Raw genomic sequence first — 21,114 nt, 5'->3', positions numbered from 1 at the left:
AAATTAGTAACTTCTGCTTATGACGATTAGTAATTGTCTATGACTACAATTATCAATTTTAGTCGATTATTTAAATATTTCCTAAATTATGCAGTAATAAAGATGCTCACTGTTTGTTTATTCATAAAATCAATAATTGTTTTAGTTTCAGACCTCATCATATTTTTCTTTCATGAGTTTATCGTTTAGTCGATGTTAAGAAATGTTCCTCTAAACCAAAAACAATAAAAAAGTTACAGATAATGTTGCCATTAAAATAATAGCTAACATTACTTTTTTTATTTTTAACATTAACTAGGTTTTTAGACTAAGATTTGTAATTTGAAAGACTTGCCTTCTTTAATGAAACTTAATTTGTTGTTTCGCGTTAGTTAAGCATTAAAAAGTGAAATCTAGGAAATGTTTTACAACTTTTCCATCAACACGTCTAACAGTATAAATGTAATTCTTACATCTGGCAACAAGTGCAACATCGCGAGAGTGACGTATGAACGGCAGAAGAGACGAAAACGAAAGAAAAGCCTTTCTGTGCCGTTGTTATCTTCTATCGTACCTGAAGAATGGAGACAAACGGCCAGGCTAATGGGCTTAAATCAAAAAAGAAAGAAAACGGAGACGTCAAGGACAACCTATGGTAACGGTTCACTGTTAATTTTACGGGTAACATGCACTCCCCATATAGGGATCCAATGTGTCACACCTACGTGATGTCAAGCTATGATGCTGAGAAATATGTGACCTAGCTGCGTTGTCTACCTTTGTATGTAAAATAACAGCGAAACATTCTCACACGGCGACAAATCCGCACATTTGTGTACACTTTCCCGTAGCAGTACCAACCTCGCGATATTGATGACAACGAATTTTGTATGCTCGAAAATTTTCAGGTCTTCGATTCTAGAAGAGGTCCAAAACCAAGGGAACACAAAACTACCTTCAAACAAAAATGTTTTAGTTTTGGGTGACAATGAGACTGGTAAAACTACTCTGGTAGCAAAATTACAAGGTGTTGAAGACCCTAAGAAAGGTTCGGCACTCGAATACGCGTATATAGACGTTAGAGATGATTATCGAGATGGTAAGTGTAAGATTTTAGTACTAAACGAAGTATTTATAACAAAATAAACAGTTACATATTCAATAAATTTCTCTCTAACCTACATTCTCAAAATTTTGATTATTGTTTAGATAGGCATATCAATCTTCTATTTATACAAATGCAACCTCTTTTCAAGATACAAAACAAACATGATTTGTCTATGACATACTTGAGTATCTAAATAATTTAGAATATGCAGTATTCTTATTGGAATCATGTTGTGATTGTCTAGAATACTGATTATGTTAGGTGAATCATTGATGATAAATTGTCTTATTGCATGTATTAACTATTGAGGCATTTATGCCGTTCATTTCTGATAGATAAATGTTTTATCTGGTTACTGTCAGGAAAACTAAGTTGTATAACATTGAGATTATATTATTTTGCCCCCAAAAGTAAGGTACTTCTTATTGAAAAAGAGAATGTAATAATTGCATTGTTGTGACTTTCTTGCATGTTTATTACTTATGTAGTAATATACATATTGCAATTTAAATATTTTTTATTGTTATTTGAGCAAGTATAAAACCCACTGCTTGTTTACCGCTTTCATGGGAAGGCAGTCTGTCAGTAATGATACTCCAAATATTATATACAATACAAGAAGTGAAAATTTTATAAGCAAAAGCAATAAAAGAACTACTACATTAGACCTTTTCCACTCTTATTTTACTTTACAAAACACTAAAAAACCATAAACAATAGTATAGAACCTCTTTCCCCCAACAGATCAAACACGTCTCAGTGTATGGGTGCTGGATGGGGACCCAGGACACACAAACCTCCTCAAGTTTGCCCTCAGTGAGGAGACGTTCCCCCACACACTGGTACTCCTCACAGTGGCGATGACCACGCCATGGGGTATCCTGGATCAGTTGCAGAGTTGGGCTTCGGTGCTCGGCGACCATATAGACAAATTAGATCTCACACCGGGTAAGTTTTGTTTATTAATATCGTAAATACAGCTAGATACAGAAAATACAAGAATATTTTTAACTGAAAAGTTAAACATACTAAGTAGTGTTAAATTAATGTGTCAACTCGTAATCAGGCCTAAAAAATATCAATCTAAAGTAAGAAAAATTGGATTGTAAAAAATTACAATAAGTATAGATTGTTTACAAGTAAATGCAGTAGTATATTTTCTTAGCACAATAATATGAATATTATGCAGATGAAAGAGACATAAATAATATCAATGACACATGTATAAAATAGTAAATTAACCATAATCATAGTTGTAATTCATAATCCCTATTAAATCTCTTACTTCAAAATTAATAGCACATATTTTCTCCCAATTATCAAGGATGCAATATTATTAACTGTCACTTTACCAACTTTCATATAAAACTGTCAGTCCACAGACAATGAGTGGCGCATCACTCATTACATTATCTTTAGGAGTGACTCACTGTTGCATCCTTATTAAACATTCAAGGTGCATCGTGCACTCAATTACTATTCTTATCTGTGCGCTAACAAGGTCTAGGATATTATGTTTGATGAAGTTTAACATTAGTACTAGATAAAAACGATTAGTAAACAGAGTTATTAGGTAAGATTCAAGGATAATATTAGTAATTTATCAGATTTTTTTAGAGTTATCCTTGTGTTAGAAGTCTGATTTGCTTTTCTAATGAATGGCTAAACTAATTTAAGGCATAATATACATCATCATCCGCCGAGCCTTTTTCCCAACTATGTTGGGTTTAGTTGTTTGTTGGGTTTTTTTCAAAAAGTTAAGAGTTAAGTTAAGAGACCCTTAACTTAACTCTTAACTTTTTTAGTACTTGAGTATATACATACTCTTTAAAATTGTAGAAGGAATTTTTATCAAATTATCATTTCTAAATAAAATAAAATTACAAAACCATTTTGTCGCTTACGACTTTTAGTTATAAGCTAGCGCGCGTATTGTTATCCTCGCCCCGCTCAGACGCTCCGACCCCTTTTGGCGCCTTAGATGCGCGTGCCGGTTATGGAATTATTGTTGACCAATTCGTCGCCTTAATTCAGGATTGTAAGCTCCCATGAGTTGGGATTGACATAGGATATAGCTAGTCAAAATAGTGTTAACCTTCTATTATTTAAAAGATGATTACAAAACAAATTAACTTATAATTATCTGTCTGTTGCCTATTATAGATACATTAACAGCATACATAAAGCACGATGGATTTAATCACCTAGCCCATAAGAAATAAAACTTCATCTAAACAATAATCACAGTTTGCATATATACATGAACATAACTGTAATCCTTTTTACATATAAAAATAATCATAAATTTCCGACAATCTCGTCCAAAACACGTCCTTGTAGTCCCGGAAATAAGGACCAAAATTTCATATATATCCTTCATCCTATTTGCGTTTCAAATATAAGTTTAAGTGATGAATATAAATGGCTTGGCTTATAAAGTTCAGCATAGATTATAGCAACCAATATCCGTTCTATAACGAGGTGTATAAAAAGTTCCGATCAAGTATGAATTTTATTTATTCACAAGCTTTTTTCAAGCTAGAATAAAAATAGGTATGCAATTCTAGTTTTGAACATCACAATATTCAAATATTTTCAGCAGCTGTAACTAGAAAGCGTGACGTTTATGCTAATATTATAAAGATAAAAAAAGTATTTTTATTTGTTTACATTTATTACTTGATTCTTCCCGAGTAACATGGGCTATACTTTATCCCGGTCGGGCAGTAGTTCCCACGGGATGCGGGTGGAACTTCTGGCAGAAACTATCTAAAAATATAATTAAAATATGTACATAATCATTTACTATCTTTACTAAAATATAATATCAATGTTTTATTATAAGCGTCATTATTTCGCTAACATATTTTCCTATTCTCTATTTATAATATGGCCACCAAAAATAGTGATTACGTCATTAAGAGTCAAGTTTGTTGATAAACAAGACCTCAATGGCCTTGTCCTTCGTTGACTTTGACGGAAAACCGGTTTCCAACCCCTTGAGGAAGTTTGGAAGCCTTTTGAAAGTCGATACTTAATCTAGTGAGGAGTTATGTTACTCACCCTTACTTTGTCATGTTGTAACACTTGACTGATTAATCTACCTTTAAATTCGTTGTAGACTATGGATAAGCTATTTAATATGATGAAGAGTTGTTTGGTTGAACGCACTAATCTCCAAAACTATTGGATCGATTTGAAAAATTATTTCAGTGTAAGATAGCCCATTTATCGAGGAAGGCTATTGGCTAATTTTCATCCGGATGAGCTAGTTCCCAACGGTACGGTTCAGGAGCTATCGGAAACTGGAAAAAATATATAGACACGTTCTTTATTTATATAATGTATCAGTTTTGGCCATTATAACGGTTAATTTTGGAAGATGATACTATCCGTTTCTTTAATGGATACTTTACGAAAATCAGACAATCTCGAGGTAAGCTTTTTCTAAAGCTTAAACGACATCGAAATAGGCAATCTTAGTTACAAATGACATAGGTGCGTCGCCCAGCAATAAAACTGACGATGCTAGAACGCTTTCTAATCGCAGACTTGCAAAGTTAAGTGAAATGCGAAGGATTTTAACTAAAATATTTAATGGGCATTGTTCAAGCAATCCCCATTTTGTATACCTTTTTTCAGGTTTCGTAAACTCGAGTCCGACTCACACTTGACTGGTTTTTGTAGAGACTTTTTCTCTGCAATCTTAAGAAGAAAAATATCAGGACCAGAAACTATAATTTGATTGGTCCTTCATACCGCAAAATTAATTAAACTATTCGGCATCGTTCAGACCAAACGTATTGTCGGCCGCTGACTGTGAGCGCGCGTTACGCAGTTTATTGCTTTTCCATATATATTGAAATTGTCGTTCACACCGAACCGACTATACGCTGTTACGCCGTCTGTTGTAGCTGACTCTCAGTAGCCGATTATTTTACTACGCGACTATGCACGGCGGACGCGGATTGGCTACGCGGACGCAGTTGCCGAATAGCGCCGCTCCGCCGCGTACGCACCGCCGCGCCTATGTACAGCACGTCGATAATTAGTGTCCCTTTTATATAAACTTAAACGTATTAAAGATAGTAACTCATCGAATGTTTTACTGTCATACGAAAATATTTCTTGAACTTATTTGGATAAAGTCTATATTCGAAATATAAAGTATGAAATTGACCAAGAAAACATCTCTTCAAATTTAAGGGATGTACCCACAATCTCTTCTTTCTATTATTTTCGTCTTCCTCTAGAGCTTCGCAAATGGCAACTATCTGAATGGGCATCATTTAATTGAAATATCAGTAAAACGTCTGATTTGAAAAAAAATAATTACGCTAGTTTTATCGTTTATAAAATACTACGAGCAACTTCAAATACTGAGCCCTTTTATGTGTAGAATAGTCAGCCGCTCAGCGTACGCATCTAGTGTGAACCTACAAGAGCCTATTCTTTTGTTCACACATGTAGCGCATCGTACGCTATAGCCTATTGTCGGCTTGGTGAGTACGCGTACTGCAGATTGAGTCGACGTTCACACTGGGGCAGACAGTGAGTATACTCACAGTCAGCGGCGGACAATACGTTTGGTGTGAACAATCCCTTCGACGGAATAAACGCAATAACTCTTGCGTTTTCGTTATCTATAGATTATATCTACAACCTTCGACCAGTTTCATCGCGAAAACTGAACTATTAACCAACCGTTAAAAATTCGATCCTTATTAAGTGATAACGAAAATCGTGCCGATGGAAATCTTAAAAACTTAAGGCACTGTTGTGCCACTGTGTGATTCTTTTCCCACATTATTTTTGCAAAGAATGATCTATAAGATATATGGCACAAGTTTTATATGGATTAGCAACGACTTTCTTCAAAGTAAATTCGTAATTTTGTCTATTATTTGACGATATTTAATCTATTGCTCTATGTTTGTATTTTAAGGTATATCTCTCATCGAGCATATTTCTTGTTTCACATTTTATACAAACATAGAGTTGCACAGTATACAAAAAAAAGCTAAAAAAGACTTTCTTTTTGTCCAAAAATCTAAATTTTAAGGTTTAAAAAACTTAAAAAGTCCCAACCTCACCTTAATGGTATCCCCAGCGATGTCTATTCACGTTCGTGAGTCACCCATTACGTCAGTTTGTCTTATATCGCACAGCATACAAAGCGGCTTGAATGTTACTGTATTAGTTTACATTTTTATTCAAATTATTGTCGCCACACCTGTTAGGATAAACTGGTTTAATTTCTAGATGTTTTATGTAGTAGATGCAGTTTCTCGGATTGGCAGGAAATAATTTCGCAGATTAAAAGTTTTGTATGTAGGAACTTACATCTGAATATCGTGTTTGAACTCTGTGCCAAAATTTTATATTGCAACATAAAATTTTATGAGAGGTTTGATCGTGAACTTTACAGTGTAAGTTAGGTGTTCATTCATAAAAGTGACGTAATACATATTTTTTCTACTACCTTTATGAAGCACAAAAGTTTTTGGACGGTAAAAATTCTGTCAGCAACATTTTTGGCTAATGCATTTTTGTCATTCCAAATTCCTTACTCAAAAACTTCTCGGAATGTCGCTGAAAATATTTTTCCGGCAACAAAGCGACTGAAATATCTCTGTGTGTAAGCGTTTTCGTAAAAATCGTTTGTTAGCTCTTTCGTGTTTTCACAGCAGTGCGGATCGATGCCATCAGACGCAATGTTACGTTGACAAACCTACGCTTGGCCGGTACAACCACGTGATTGAATCACTTAAAAATACGAATAAATTACAGGCTATTTCTTTAAAATGTATGCTCATGTAGAGTTATAAAGAAAATCTTCAAAAAAGCGGAGAATCCATTTTTTTGTGTGGTCTTTCGATTTTGCTATAAGGATAAATTATGTTACCTATTTATCAAAGTGAAGTGTGGAAAATCAAGTAGAAACTGGATTAACTTGATAGCTCGAGTAGGAAACCCCATAAAATATTATAACAATTGAGTAAAATGAATCGGAGGACTATCCATAGTGAATTATATTATTTAATCGCTTTCTAATAAAAATAAAGCTTATCTATGAATGGTGCTAATCTATCTGGAACCATGGATTTGTCTATTTATGATAGTGGGAACATTAACGACGTTCTTAATCTATGTCAAGGCTTAAACGCGTTAATCAATGTGTTTATTAGTGTTTATGATGTCATTATTAAGCAATCCTACCGGTTTTCTTCTTTTAAGCGTTTGTTTTATAACAAAACTTTATGAGAAAAAGCTCCATCCGTCTTCATTATGGAGAATAAAATTCCTAGCGGAGATGTCATAACATAATATCTCCTAAGAAAAAAGCGCCAAAAATTCGGGTGTTCGCGAGACGAGGAACATTACTAGCTCCACCCCCATATGCCTTCTTTAGAACCCATCCACTTTTGCAAATTAAATTCACCAATGAATCAAGACCAGTCTTTGAGAGATTAGCCGTGATGTGACAAGGAATCCGAATGCCTCGTTACTTCGAGTAACTGATGGTTTTGTTCATGCCGTTACCCTGACTTTCCCTATGGCATCTCCGCTATCTTTCCTCCGTGGAACCAAAAATGGATCACCTTTTCTGCACATATACCAAAGCAGCTTTCGCATCTATATAAAAGCGAGCTTAGTAATAAAGCATATCATATAAGGCTTTTTTGTTTAGTACCACTTTTAGTTTTACCTATGACGATAATCTTGACCTTTCTTAACCTTTTAGCCTTGAATTTGGAGTAAAAAATTCAACAGAGCTTCATCCGTGCTGGATGTCGTAAATGGTAATATGTAGAGGCCTTTTGCGTTCCTCTTTATTGGTAAGAGGGGATGTTTTTGAGGTCGGTATTTCTGCAGTTATCTTTAAATCTTAATTGTATGTCCTGGAAACATCCTAAGCACACAATCACACAAGCTTGGGGTTGCGGAATTGTTTGAAAGAGTTACCGCACCGCGACACTGGCACACAGAAGGGTTCTAGAAAGAATAAGGATGGGGTCTAGTCAGTAAAAGACTGACACTCCTTCCCGCTTTGAGGCGCAATTTGGTGATTACCCATCTCTATAAAAATGGTTTCTATGTGCATCCCAAATTAGAGTACTATCGTACAGTTACAAACGCGGCTCGCATTTTTTAGTAATATTGAAAAGGTTAGAAGAATTCAGGGATTCTATTCTTCTTGTTTACTAAAGACGATTTTGTAAATATCCAAGCGTCCGTTTCTCAACTAATTCCCTACAGATGCAATATTAATATCTCTTAAGTTAATTTGGCAGACATGCTAGCATATCCCCGGAGGGTGTTTCATTAAAACCGAACGTGCTTTAATAGGTCAATTTGCTGATCGTTTCACGCCAATTTCAGAAACAACTCATTATGTTATTTATGGACAAAATTAAGTGTTGCTCTTGCTTTCCAAAACATGACGGTCAAGATGGCTTGGTTGCTTTATAAGCTTATTAATAAGCTGCCGGACTAATATTACAAAGCGAAAGTGTTTTCTACTGAACTAATATTGCAACGCCGAAGAGTTTTTGTTTGTCTCTTTAAACTTGTGTTTAAATGCGCCAGTCTCAGGATCTACTGGTCCGATAAAAAAATAATTGATTCTTTATTAGATAGAGTATAGACAATTAGTACGCTACTTTTTATCCGGGATATTTCTACGGGACGTTCGTAAAACAACTGGCGGAAACCAGTTACAAATAGTTAAGGTAACATAATACCTACTTACATTCATAAAAAACACGAGCTTACTTTGTCCACACATATCAAGTAGACAGCGCTTAACGTATCACTACGAACAAAGGTCACGATTGTCATTATGTTTATCCGTGATCGTTGTTGCTAAATATTTTATTAATATACTACTATTATTTACTTTGTTAAATGCCGTTGATCTTTTGCTCATGTGTTTTGTTGGTGATTAATGTGATTGTAATAAATGAAACTAATTTATTGACATTTAGAACATGAAATAAAATCGAAGATAAAGGCAAGCAAATGTTACGTCTAGTAGGTTTTAGTACATAAGTTCACGAAAGTACTCTGCATATTGAGCATCTTAGCTACTGTCAGCGGTTTCACCGGTGTCTCGTGGGATCTACTCTGCATACACGGATAAAAAGTGGTATAAAAAGTTATGCGATAAATGGTCAATCCATCGTCTAACACTCAACGACTTTTTTAATCGATCCAGTAGCATTATTCCCTATGGATTTTGCGTCTGTCTCTTCGATGGTGACCTATTACCGTCATACGAGAATTCAGACTGCAGGTGTTTTCATCTACACCTGTGCAATGTGCGTAGCAGGTATTTTTGGATAATGACCACTGCCCTGGCCGAAATTGTTCCTTGCACTTCCAGTACCACGTATTTCTTAGACTAATGACCGGTTTCGGGGCACCTTTGCCTCTATTCATTCCCTTAAATGTGATAAGGGTTTGGGATTACTTAGAAACCGGCGAAATTAGTCGCTTAAAATATTCTTATCTACAGCTTTTAAAAAAGTTGGTCTCATTTCTGCAATCCACAATTCCAATGCATTAGTGGGACAATAACAAACAAATAGAAAACCTATCTATTCTGGATTAAATTCAAAGCGGAAGTTTTCAGCAATATAATTCAGACATAAAACTAGACTAATCTCTTCCGAATGCTTTCAGTGCTTCCGTTGTGAAGCTTAAAATAAGTCGAGACTACCCGCGATCGATATGACAATGACATTTTTATGATCACACAGAAGTTTTCACATTTCTTCACTAAATGCCTTAGTAGTTAAAAGTGTAAAGATAAAGACAAAAAAGTTGAATAAATAATTAATTTTATCGTTAGTCAAGAAATATTTAAAGAAACAATATTCTGAAGACAAGCACGACTGCTATTAATAAAACTTAAAATGCATATTTCAATGTGTGAGATCTTTCATCCCGGAATTTTATGATGTCCTCCTTAGCCGATTATCGGCTACGGCGGCTGTTCTCATGTAAAGAGATTAGCCAACTACGCATGACATATTATAGTGCACGAGCATTTGCGCAGACACAGGTGCACTCACTATTCCTTAACTCTCATAGCCCGATGGGACGGTAATCCGACACGACCGGAGAGAGATCAGGCGCAGGACCGACATTTACGTGCTCTCCGATGCACGGGTGTATCATTCACCAGCTTCCAGGCTCCGGGCTGCTTTGTGAAAGTCTTCTAAAACCCACAAAGCGATTTCGGCCCGACTCGGGAATCGAACCCGAGACCTCGTGCTCAGCAGCCGCACTTGCGACAGCTAGACCAACGAGGCAGTTATTTTATATAAAATATCTAACTACAAGATAAATAAAATAAATGAATGCTATCTCTTTACTATAGTTCGGCAAATTGTATAGTGACACTCTCGTAGTCCAGGGGTAGCGGGAGTAGTCTGCGGGGGTAATTACACGTATGCGTATGGGGTAATTATATTATTGTCATCGCTCACATTGGAAAAAACTTTATGGATGCTCCGGCCCTGGCCGGATCAGCTCCTGAGCTGATAATGAACTTCCTCGCACACTCGTCTATGGCCTTGGCAGTGTAACTAACGCATTTGCCAAGTTATTCTGTCTCGCCCCGCTGACTAACATCCACCCCCTCCTATCCGGTGCATTTCTATAAATGACGTCATCACGTGTAGCTTACATCGATCTGCATTTATTAATTGTTATGTGTCAAGGTTATTTCTCTGCAGTATAGTCAGATTTATTAATTGATTGAATAAATACATGAGTGCCAACCCTATACTAATATTCTGTATCGCTCCGCTGACTAACATCCACCCCCTCCTACCCGGTGCATTTCTATAAGTGACATCATCATGTGTAGCTTACATCGATCTGCATTTGTTAATTGTTATGTGTCAAGGTTACTTCTCTGCAGTGTGTGTTGATTGAATAAAAAGCAAAAAAAAAAATGTTTTTGCATAATTTAATACAGGAGCATCATAAATCATCATCACAGTAGAATTAACAGTTTTATAAACAAGAGCAAGTTTAGGAGAAACTGAAATTTTATTGTCAGTTTTATTATGAGTCCGCTGTCCGATTATCGTAATCAGAATTACCTTACACGCCATCAATTATACCTGTAAGTAATCTAAAAAAAAATATATTTTTAAATAAGATATAACGCACCGTAAATTCATCCAAATATTTCATCATCCGGAAAAAATGCAAAGAAAGTGACACAACTGCCGAATATACCAACTTTAACGTTTCGTTTCACCGAGATTCACACCGGCGGACGCTAGCACACTTTGTAATGTTAATTGCAAGAAAATACCGTTCTCAAATAGATTAGTTAATAACTGCGAATGTGTTTGTATTGAATTAATTTCCTAGATTTTTTTAGCGCAGCGGAATCTTAATTGTGTAGTCATCGAAATTGCTGTATCATTTGTTTGGATTGGGTATCGTTTGTTTAGCTGGAAATTGAATTTTTATGGAGTAAAAAAATATAGACATATTTTATCAATATAATGTCGTGTAATCGACTGTAATAATCGTTAAATTGCTAGTTCTCTCCTTAAAGTGAAATTGACGTAGGTCGGGACATAAAAATTTGAATTCGGGATCAGAATCTAGTTAATCAAACCCCTATTTTTTGTAAGCCTTTTTATAACGGGATATATCTTAATAATATAAACGCGATAGTTTGTAAGAATGTTTACTTCACGCGGATTTTTTGTGATCGCGCGATCAGTGAAACCGCGGGTAGAAATTAGTCATCTAAATATCCCACCCGCTCCGAGTAAGAGTGGGAGTATGGGGTCAACTCGAAGGCTACGTTTCTTCAATAATTTTTCTGGCCTAAGTGGAAATATCCCCTTGTAACTTAATTTACATCATATCCTGACATAACCCAATTCCGCTCAGGAATATTTTTGCGGAAAAAATATTCGATTGGAAATATTTTCGCTTATATAATCTTTTTAGTCCTTATTTCGGTAATAGTCTACAATTTTTTTCTTGTCTTATCAATCCCATATTATGGTTCCTATTATACAAAATATAGACTTCAATTCAAAAGCCTTTTCTCCCTTGTTCCAGAACAAAGGTTACAAAGTAAAAAGCAGCAAGTACAGAAATGGCAGAGGTATACGGAGCCGGGAGACGAGCTGGAGCCCACAGCATCCTCGCCCATGAAGAGATCGTCGAGGAACCTGTCAGATGACTTCGACAATGGCGATGAGGATGACTGTCCTCTGCCTGAGGCCGTACTTACTACCAATCTAGGACTTGATATTGTAGTTGTGGCAACTAAGGTGAGTGATTGAGTGGATTAAACTTTTGGACTCATAGGAAAATGGGTTCAAGATATATCAAGCTTGGGATGTGGGAGAGCAGCTCTAGTTCAAGGCACGTTTTCTTGAACGTACGACGAATTTGCAGTACTTTGCAAAAACGTGTGTTGTGTTGAAAGAGGGGAGATGTCTATGTCCAGGTGTGGTGGAATGGCAAGATTTGGTGATGATATGATGTATCAACTCAGCCATTTCGGGATAGACGCTTTTCACTTAAGATACCTTGGTACAATATTAAGTTAAAGTACTACAACTTCATTACACATTTAATTCTCCTTAATTCATAACTGTGTATTTAACTTAACTTTTCTACCAATCAAACAGCCCCTCACTTAACTTCTCAACCATAACACAGGCTTCCGAATTCTCCTCAGACTGACTACATGAGCACCCTGGAAAAGGAACATGATTACCGCGACGAACACTTTGACTTCATGCAGCAGTGGATCCGGCGGTTTTGTCTGCAATACGGAGCAGCTCTCTTCTACACCAGTGCTAAAGAAGATAAAAACTGCGATCTTCTGTACAAGTATCTAACGCACAGGATATACGGACTGCCTTTTAGGACGCCCGCGTTAATTGTGGAGAAGGATGCGGTTTTGATGTAAGTAAATTTTGAGGTCCATTTTGTTAAAAATATTTAAAGGTATCTGGATATAAAATACCCCAAGAAGGACCCATGACTTCAGTCTACTTCCTCACAAATTTTCATACAAATCGGTTCAGCGGTTTCGCCATAAAAGTGGGTAAGGAGGTCTTGTCTGCAATACGGAGCAGCTCTCTTCTACACCAGTGCTAAAGAAGACAAGAACTGCGATCTTCTGTACAAGTATCTAACGCACAGGATATACGGACTGCCTTTTAGGACTCCAGCGTTAATTGTGGAGAAAGACGCCGTTTTGATGTGAGTACATTTTGAAGTTTCAGCTCCATTTTTGCAAAAATCCATATATGAAGTACCCCATAAAAGACCCATAACTTCAGTCTACCTTCTCACCAATTTTCATTCAAATCGGTTCAGCGGTTTTACCATAAAAATAGGTAAGGAGGTCTTGTCTGCAATACGGAGCAGCTCTCTTCTACACCAGCGCTAAAGAAGATAAGAACTGCGATCTTCTGTACAAGTATCTAACGCACAGGATATACGGACTGCCTTTTAGGACACCAGCGTTAATTGTGGAGAAGGACGCCGTTTTGATGTGAGTAAATTTTGAAGTTTCAGCTCCATTTTGCTACAGGTAAAATACACCATAAAGGACCCAAGACTTCGGTCTGTCTCCTCACAAATTTTCATAGATATCGGTTCAGCGGTTTTACCATAAAAGTGGGTAAGGAGGTCTTGTCTGTAATATGGAGCCATTCTCTTCTACGTGCTAAGGAGAAAAGAGCTGCAACAGATTTCGCAGTTTTAAAAGTTAAAATTACTTCAAGAACATACATGTACCTTACAGTGTTCTTCTATAGATTTATATCTACCACCTAACATAATGATATGTAATCAACTGTGCCATATTTCTTAAATTAAAAAATATATGTTGTTGCAGACCGGCTGGCTGGGACAGCATGAAGAAAATTAGCATATTGTATGAAAACATGCAGTCGTGTAAGCCAGACGATTACTACAGAGATGTCATCGTGCAGCCTGTTATACGGAAAGTAAGTTGTTTTTATTTATTTTCGAAAATAATTTATTCAACACAGCCTCATAAAGTCACTTTTTCTATTTCTTCTTCCTATATGTTTTTACTGTGTCTCCACATGGCAACATTCTTTTTTACTAATAATTTTTTTTAGGAATAGAGTTCAATTTCGATGTAATATCTTATTTTTTCGATGGATAGTCTTAGTTTGGTCAGATTGTCATAATTAAATTGTGTGCAAAATATAATCGAAGTTCTATAATTTTTCTTGAGAGTAGAAAACATTCGCTAGTCTAAATAAATATCCGAACATTGATAGGTTTCTATCATGAATTATTTATAACCTAAAAAAGCTGATATCGATATTGTCACATCTCTAGTACAGTTAGGTGCAACAAAAAATATTATAAAATGTGTTTTCTGCACAGACGATGTGTTAAAATAATCAGACTTTCTGAATTACTTATTTATTTTGCATTTAACTCTGGATCAAAATCACGACGAGTCAGTCTTCTCTGTTTCGTTTCGTATCCCTTAGCACGCGCTTTCATCACGTAGTTTTAACAGTATTGCAGCTAACGGCTATATTCATGAAAGCCTGCAAAGGAATAAAAAGATTTGAGTTGATACATAAGAGGGGGACTTAAGGGAGCAAACAAACATCGTCAATATTGTCATATTTAAATTGCCGACCACACCTGTGCATGATTCACCCTGCTGTAAAACAGACGAGGTTTTGGCGACCGACTGGTGGCAGTATACACCATTACATAGAATCAATTCGAATATTAAATGCCCTGTTGGGATCTCTGAGCACGGCATTTAATAGACACGGCAGATAGGCAACGGCACACTGCGCTCACCAATTTATATGCCCAGCGCGGCGAGAATGAGCAAATTCTTCCATCAAATCTCAAGGGGAGAGACCTTTGTCCGGCAGTGGACGTTTTTAGGCTGTGACGATGACCTTCGTAATACATGTTTATGTACATTTCCAGAGTGGAGCGAATCGCGAAGCCGAAGTACAGGCAGAGGATGAACAAGCGTTCCTACAGCGACAGTTGGCGGCGCTGCAGGCCGGCGCCCCCGCGCCTCGCGCTGACTCGCCGCTACGTGCTACACAACGTGCTACTGCGCAGGTATGATGATGATGATGATGAGTGTCATGTAGTGTACCAACAAGCGTTCCTACAGGCCACCGTGGACATAAAAAATTAACACACATACAAAATTCACGATTTGGCTTCCGGTCTACGTTCTACTTTTTGCGTTGTGACTAAGTCATCTGACCAACTTTTTGTACGACGTGTGCGTTGTACTATTGCTGTTAGTACGTTAGATTTTCCCCCTACAAAAAATCACCAATTCTCGGACCTTACATCACTTTTTGTCAACACAACAAAACATTTTCTCCAACAGCTCGACGGCGCAAAAATCGGCATGGGACCAGGCACACCTGGCAACGAAGGTGTTCTAGCTAACTTCTTCAACTCGCTGCTGTACAAGAAGACGGGCTCCCCGCTGGGCCGCGCGGAGGGCACGCCGGCGGCGGCGGCCGCGCGGAGTGACGCGGCGGCTGAACTGGATCGTCTGACCAGGGCCAAGCGGCCTCCCCAGCCGCCGCTCGATCTTAACTCCTCGTCTGAGTGCTAGCGGGATAAGCACAGGTAACAAAAATATATATATAAAAATATTTTTCTTTTGAACACGCTTATACATATACACAAGTGAAGCTTTCACTTGTAACTATGTATGTAAGAATATCTTAGAATCTTTATTTGACCCATTTCCCGGTCTCCAATTAGGGTAAAATTTTGCACACGTTCGAAAATCTGATGACAATGCATGACTAGCTAAGAAACGTCATTACAATTCCAAAATAAAAATAAACTATACATTTTTTAGTTCTTAGCCCTAATTAGCGCACTACTGGGCAAAGGCCCTTCCCATTTTGTCTCCACACCTCTCGATTATTCCCACCAATGGGGATTGTAGGCATCCAGGTCGTCCCGCCATCTTTTCCGGGGCCATCCTCGTTTCAGGTGGCCGTCTTATGGTATCCACTGGGTGACAATGTTATTACGACTTATGGTATCCACTGGGTGACATATATGTCGGCAAGACTGTTTGTCATACTTTTTGACTACTCTAAAATTACAAATATAAAACTGTAAATTCCAGGTACATGTAGTGATGCGGTTCGGACCGCGGCAGCACGCGTCACGCTACAGCCGGTGCCGGTAAGCTCGCGACTAAGGCTTACTGCCCATACGTATTCGGTTCATACTTAAACGGTGGACAACTCAACTAAAAACAACCACCAACGCAGATTTTTGAAAGATTGGCTACTTCATTTTTCTTCAAAACTACAGAATAACCGAAAACGCATAATAAATAGGAATAAGTCTCATTCTAAAAGTCAATTTTCCAATTTTAAAACTAACAGTTTTTATTTTTAACGCTTTCCATGTTGAAATAATTAAAAAAATATCGTACTTACCAAGTTTGTCCATCACTACATCGTGAGAATCTCTAGCTAGATAATCGTAGATACATCGAAACCGGATCAGCATTTTTGTGTTGTAAACACACAGATAGACAGGCTGTTGATATTTTGTGGCAGCTTTGAATTGTCAGTCTTTCAAAAATCGGAATTAATGTCGGCGAGAAGTGCATACTGTTTAGTGTTACCAATAAATAAATCAAAAAAGTATTATGGTAATTTTTGGGTAAATAAAACAACACATGAAATAATCCCTAGTTCATGAGTATATATTTTCGAAGCGGTAACTCGTAAACACTTAGATGCAGGCTTCGCAAAAGCTATCTTTCTTCGTATGATGATAAAATTCTATTGAGATTGTCTGTAAAATTCACCTGGCTTGAGACATCACGATTTTCTATATCTAGTGATAAACTAATATTTTCAGCTGTCAGCCATGCTTACAGAACTGCGATTTGCCTGCTTTGAAATATAATACTTATAAGCTCGAATAATCTGCTGTTACTTAAGTTTTAAGTCGTACTTAATTGCTTAAATCGCTAAAAAATACTATTCCTACAAGTTGAGAAAACATACTATTTTCTTTATCTTGTAATTCAAAGTCTCGGCTTAAAATTAAGTGACGATAATTTCTTCCAGAACTTTCCTAAAGTATTATCTACACAGTATAGCACTTTCCGTCGATGTATCCTCGGCTTTGAGTCGCCACAATACCCACACGGCGATAAGTGATTGTATTATGTAACGACAATTTAGATTTTATATTATTTGTAAAATTAACTCGAAAGGGACGGGACGTTTTGGGTTCAAATGTTGATGTTTAGAAAAGAAAATAAAATATATATTCGCTTGAAATGTTTAGGAGCTTAAATATAGATAAAGGTTACCCTCTTTAATCAGTATTTTTTTTTAATAAATTAAATTTAAATTCAGTGTTTTTGGGTTGTTTACAAGCTTTTTTACAAATATGATGCAGTGTGATTTCGCTACTTTGTTAACAAAATATTTCAATGTTCTGTTATTACTACACAATTTTGAATTCGAAGTAAAACACTTAGATGTCTAACTCCATAGCTGTGTACACAAGCCTTAAAATGTCGTAAAAAATCCACACCTATAATAAAAATATAATATGTAGAATCTATGAAATATTAAAGTTTATTGTATTGTTACAACTAATAATTGTTGTAAATAGTATTTTTTACAAATCGTAAGACCCAAAACCGTCTCTGCCCTAAGTATAGGAACAACGTTATTCATACATTTCCATTACTATCGAAAATAAATGAGAATTTAATTTAATTTCCTAATTAAAACGCAACGTTTATTTGTAACATTGTTTATGATATTAAAATAAGTATTTATTTAGTTAGTCTGAAGTTAGTGCTGGGATACACGATTCTATTTGTACAACATCAGAAAACATTTTCACCATACATAAATTACATTTTTACTAGCATCATATAATATGGTAAATGGAAAGAATTCTGCACACTGACGAGAACTGTCAAATTGCTGTAAGCAAACAGATCAATCTTTGTTGTCAAAACAAAGGTGATTACTGTTTGACAGGGTGTCCATTATTTAGTTTCAGAAGTTCTTTTTCCTCTGTATTTTCTATACAGAATTTCGTTTGTGAAAGAGGTGTTATTACCACATTGCTAAGCTACGATTTAACTTGAGATCTTTTGGGTTGTGGCTTTTTCAATGACAGTAAATAATGGATCCGTGTAACCCAGCACTTACTGCTATACGATACGAAAAACATTATCCTAGTGAAAGGTTTTGTTATCACCTGAGATTACGGGAGTTCCACACGATCTCCCGAGATGACTGGCGGTGCAGTGATACATGGTTTTATGCACAATCAAGTCACTATTTGTACAAAACATTCAACAGTGTATGCCAACTAATTAACTACGTTGTAAAACATATATTTTTAATTATTTGCTCATCAAACTTTTAGATTCGCTTTCCCAATTGGACTCAATGGTGACCTTTATTGTGTTGTGGTAACCGAATTTATTTATTATGGAATTATATTGAATATTTGGATTTTTTTTAATGTCCCATCCCTAATGTATTGTGTTTTTATTTTTACATTGTGACTGTATTAGATTGGATTTTGTTCACACGTGGTGCAATACTGAACATTCCAAACCTGGTTTGGTGCTTATTGTAATAGTAAAATTATTATTAATTAACATGGAGTTTCATTTGACGTTTCTTGCCTTTGCTCTCTTCACGTTTCGGTTAGGAACATTATGCATTAAAGGTCACTATTATTCCAAGATAACATTCTAATTTACCAAAAATACATTCTGTAAGTAGATGGAGTACGAAATCATATCGTAGAGTACTTAAACGTTTTAGCAAATCCAAATGATAATGAAAATAACAGATGCAAAAAGCATGGCTTTTCCTAAACTTAATAAGTATTTATATCGATTAATAAAATATCTTTCAACTTATAACTTATTAACGTGAATAGCTTAGGTATTAATTAATTTTAGCAGTGTTTTTTGACAAAATTATGGGAAATATGCCCTTGCTTTGATCTCCAATAGACTTGGTAAAAGGGTATTGGCAGCTAGAGATGTTTTGAAGAAGTAGCACATTTTCTCGATATACTTAAGAACAATGCTTTATTTGCTACGTAATAAATATAGGATTGCTTCTTCTTTCGTTTATGGTTTAAGCTTTTGTAAGTTTTAAAAAGTGTACGTCAAATCTGAGAAATTAATGTAATTCGTATACATGGATGATGTGATGCCTTCTTTCATTGAATTCGGCAAATAAACTTGAGTGATGTTGCAAAAGGGATATTTTAGTGCAGAGGTAAAATAAAAATAAATTTGTCAAAAAACACAAATATGTTATTATTATAATAATAAACTCATTTGTATGATAACGGAGAAGTATTGGCAAGTTTTGATATGAAATATTTGTACAAGTAAATGATGTGGTTTGAAGCTAAAGGCTGGATTATTGTCTATTTTTATAAAGGGGATTAAATGTTAGGTGGCTAAAATGCATAATTTTAATAAACATAGACTATTTGTGAGCTGTGGGGGGTTTCTTCGACCACTTTGACAGGGTAACTCGCGGCAGTGTTGCCCTATGTTGTTACAAATATTTCCCCAGTTGATGTGGTCGCCTATTTATACGTATATTTATTATGAATAGTAATCAAGTATTTTTATATAATTGCATTGTAACCCTATGTAACTCTAACAGCTTTTGAAAATTTTGTGTACCTAATTCGGTGAATGTTCTAGAACGCAGATAACTTTTTGCTCATTTATTTTCTACTTTTAACATTTATGTACTAGTCAAATATCAGTTTGTTTTATATTGATTAACGACTACCTACATCTCTTTCTGTGATATATTTTTTATGTAGAACAAAATAATTTCCTTTTTAATCTGTTCTGTGTATGATGTATTAGCCACATAACATCCTCATATAGGCATAGATTTTTTGTTTCCCGCTCAACTGTTACGAGAAAGACAAATTCTTTTTTCTTTTGTTGAATTTTGTTTAGTTTTAAAAATATTCGTAACATAAAATATTTTATGCATTATTTTTTCCGATTAAAATTAAAAAAGTATTTATTTAAAACATAGACTATAATGAATAGTTGGCTGTTTAGAAAAACAATGCCATTTCGGTTGTAATGAATACAGTTGAAGCTATAAGGCTTAGTGATTAGTTAGATTCTCAAAAGATAATTTTTGTTACGCTTTGCAATAGGTTAGATTCCAATATTTAATAGCAAAACATTTTAGTTTAACTATGTTATTTAAATAAAAAAATATTACTAATCTATAAGCGATGCGCGATGGTCTAATGGCCAAGATCGAACGATTTATTTCTATTTGAGTGTATAAAAAGTATTTATGATAATATGGAATTTTAAAAAGTAATAAAATGCAGACAGTGAGCATCCATAATGTACTGGTGACATTTTTTATGTTTTCCATCTCACTATTTGGGTGTAACTTTATTGTACATGGAAGCTTTGGGAGTCAAATTTAGTACTTAACTATGCGTAATATTCAGTAAGAACTCAATCACAGGCAAGGAGGTCCTTTCACTCGAGGATCTTTCTGATTTTCAACCTTATTACTAAAAATATAAGGTTGAAAATTACAGCCCTCAAGAAAAACTAAAACAAATGACAATCTGATAGCATGAGGAACTATATAGAATCAATAATACCACTTCTTTGACACCCAAAGCTTCTAAATCTTATCGCACACTCATCTCTGTAAATATCCTTCCTTTACAGAGCTAATGCAGTGAATATCAAACACTTATTGTAGTTGCAGCGGTTATGTCTAATTGTAAGCTTATAGGCGATACTGTACATAATTTGAATAAACTAGCACGGGAACTGTTCTGATCAATATTGTGTTTTATTTTGCTAATCTTTTTCTTATTCGTAAACCTCTGTAGAAAATTAGAATTATTGTTTTAGAAGAAATTCATAATGCTATGGAAATTCCACCCCTAATTTCTTGGTCATC

General features: G+C 35.6%; 1 protein-coding gene across 2 annotated transcripts; it reads left to right on the top strand.

Moving 5' to 3' along the window:
- Positions 1 to 448: 448 nt before the first annotated feature.
- LOC110373999 (cytoplasmic dynein 1 light intermediate chain 2) lies at positions 449 to 20,994 on the top strand. Of its 2 annotated transcripts, XM_064035052.1 has the most exons (10): positions 449 to 634; positions 888 to 1,078; positions 1,832 to 2,035; positions 12,188 to 12,402; positions 12,816 to 12,895; positions 13,491 to 13,640; positions 13,986 to 14,097; positions 15,080 to 15,220; positions 15,501 to 15,748; positions 16,263 to 20,994. In XM_064035052.1, the coding sequence occupies exons 1-9, from the start codon at positions 561 to 563 to the stop codon at positions 15,732 to 15,734; spliced, it is 1,401 nt and encodes a 466-aa protein (XP_063891122.1). In that variant the 5' UTR covers positions 449 to 560; the 3' UTR covers positions 15,735 to 15,748; positions 16,263 to 20,994. The 2 variants fall into 2 exon arrangements, with proteins under 2 accessions (XP_063891122.1, XP_063891121.1); XM_064035051.1 differs by lacking the exon at positions 13,491 to 13,640 and having other exon boundaries at positions 12,816 to 13,045.
- Positions 20,995 to 21,114: the final 120 nt, after the last annotated feature.

Source organism: Helicoverpa armigera, chromosome 6 (assembly GCF_030705265.1).
Source record: "Helicoverpa armigera isolate CAAS_96S chromosome 6, ASM3070526v1, whole genome shotgun sequence".
In the NCBI taxonomy this organism is placed as follows: Eukaryota; Metazoa; Arthropoda; class Insecta; order Lepidoptera; family Noctuidae; genus Helicoverpa; species Helicoverpa armigera.
Note: the sequence above shows the minus strand (reverse complement) of the source record. Positions and strands in the feature narration are given on the sequence as shown.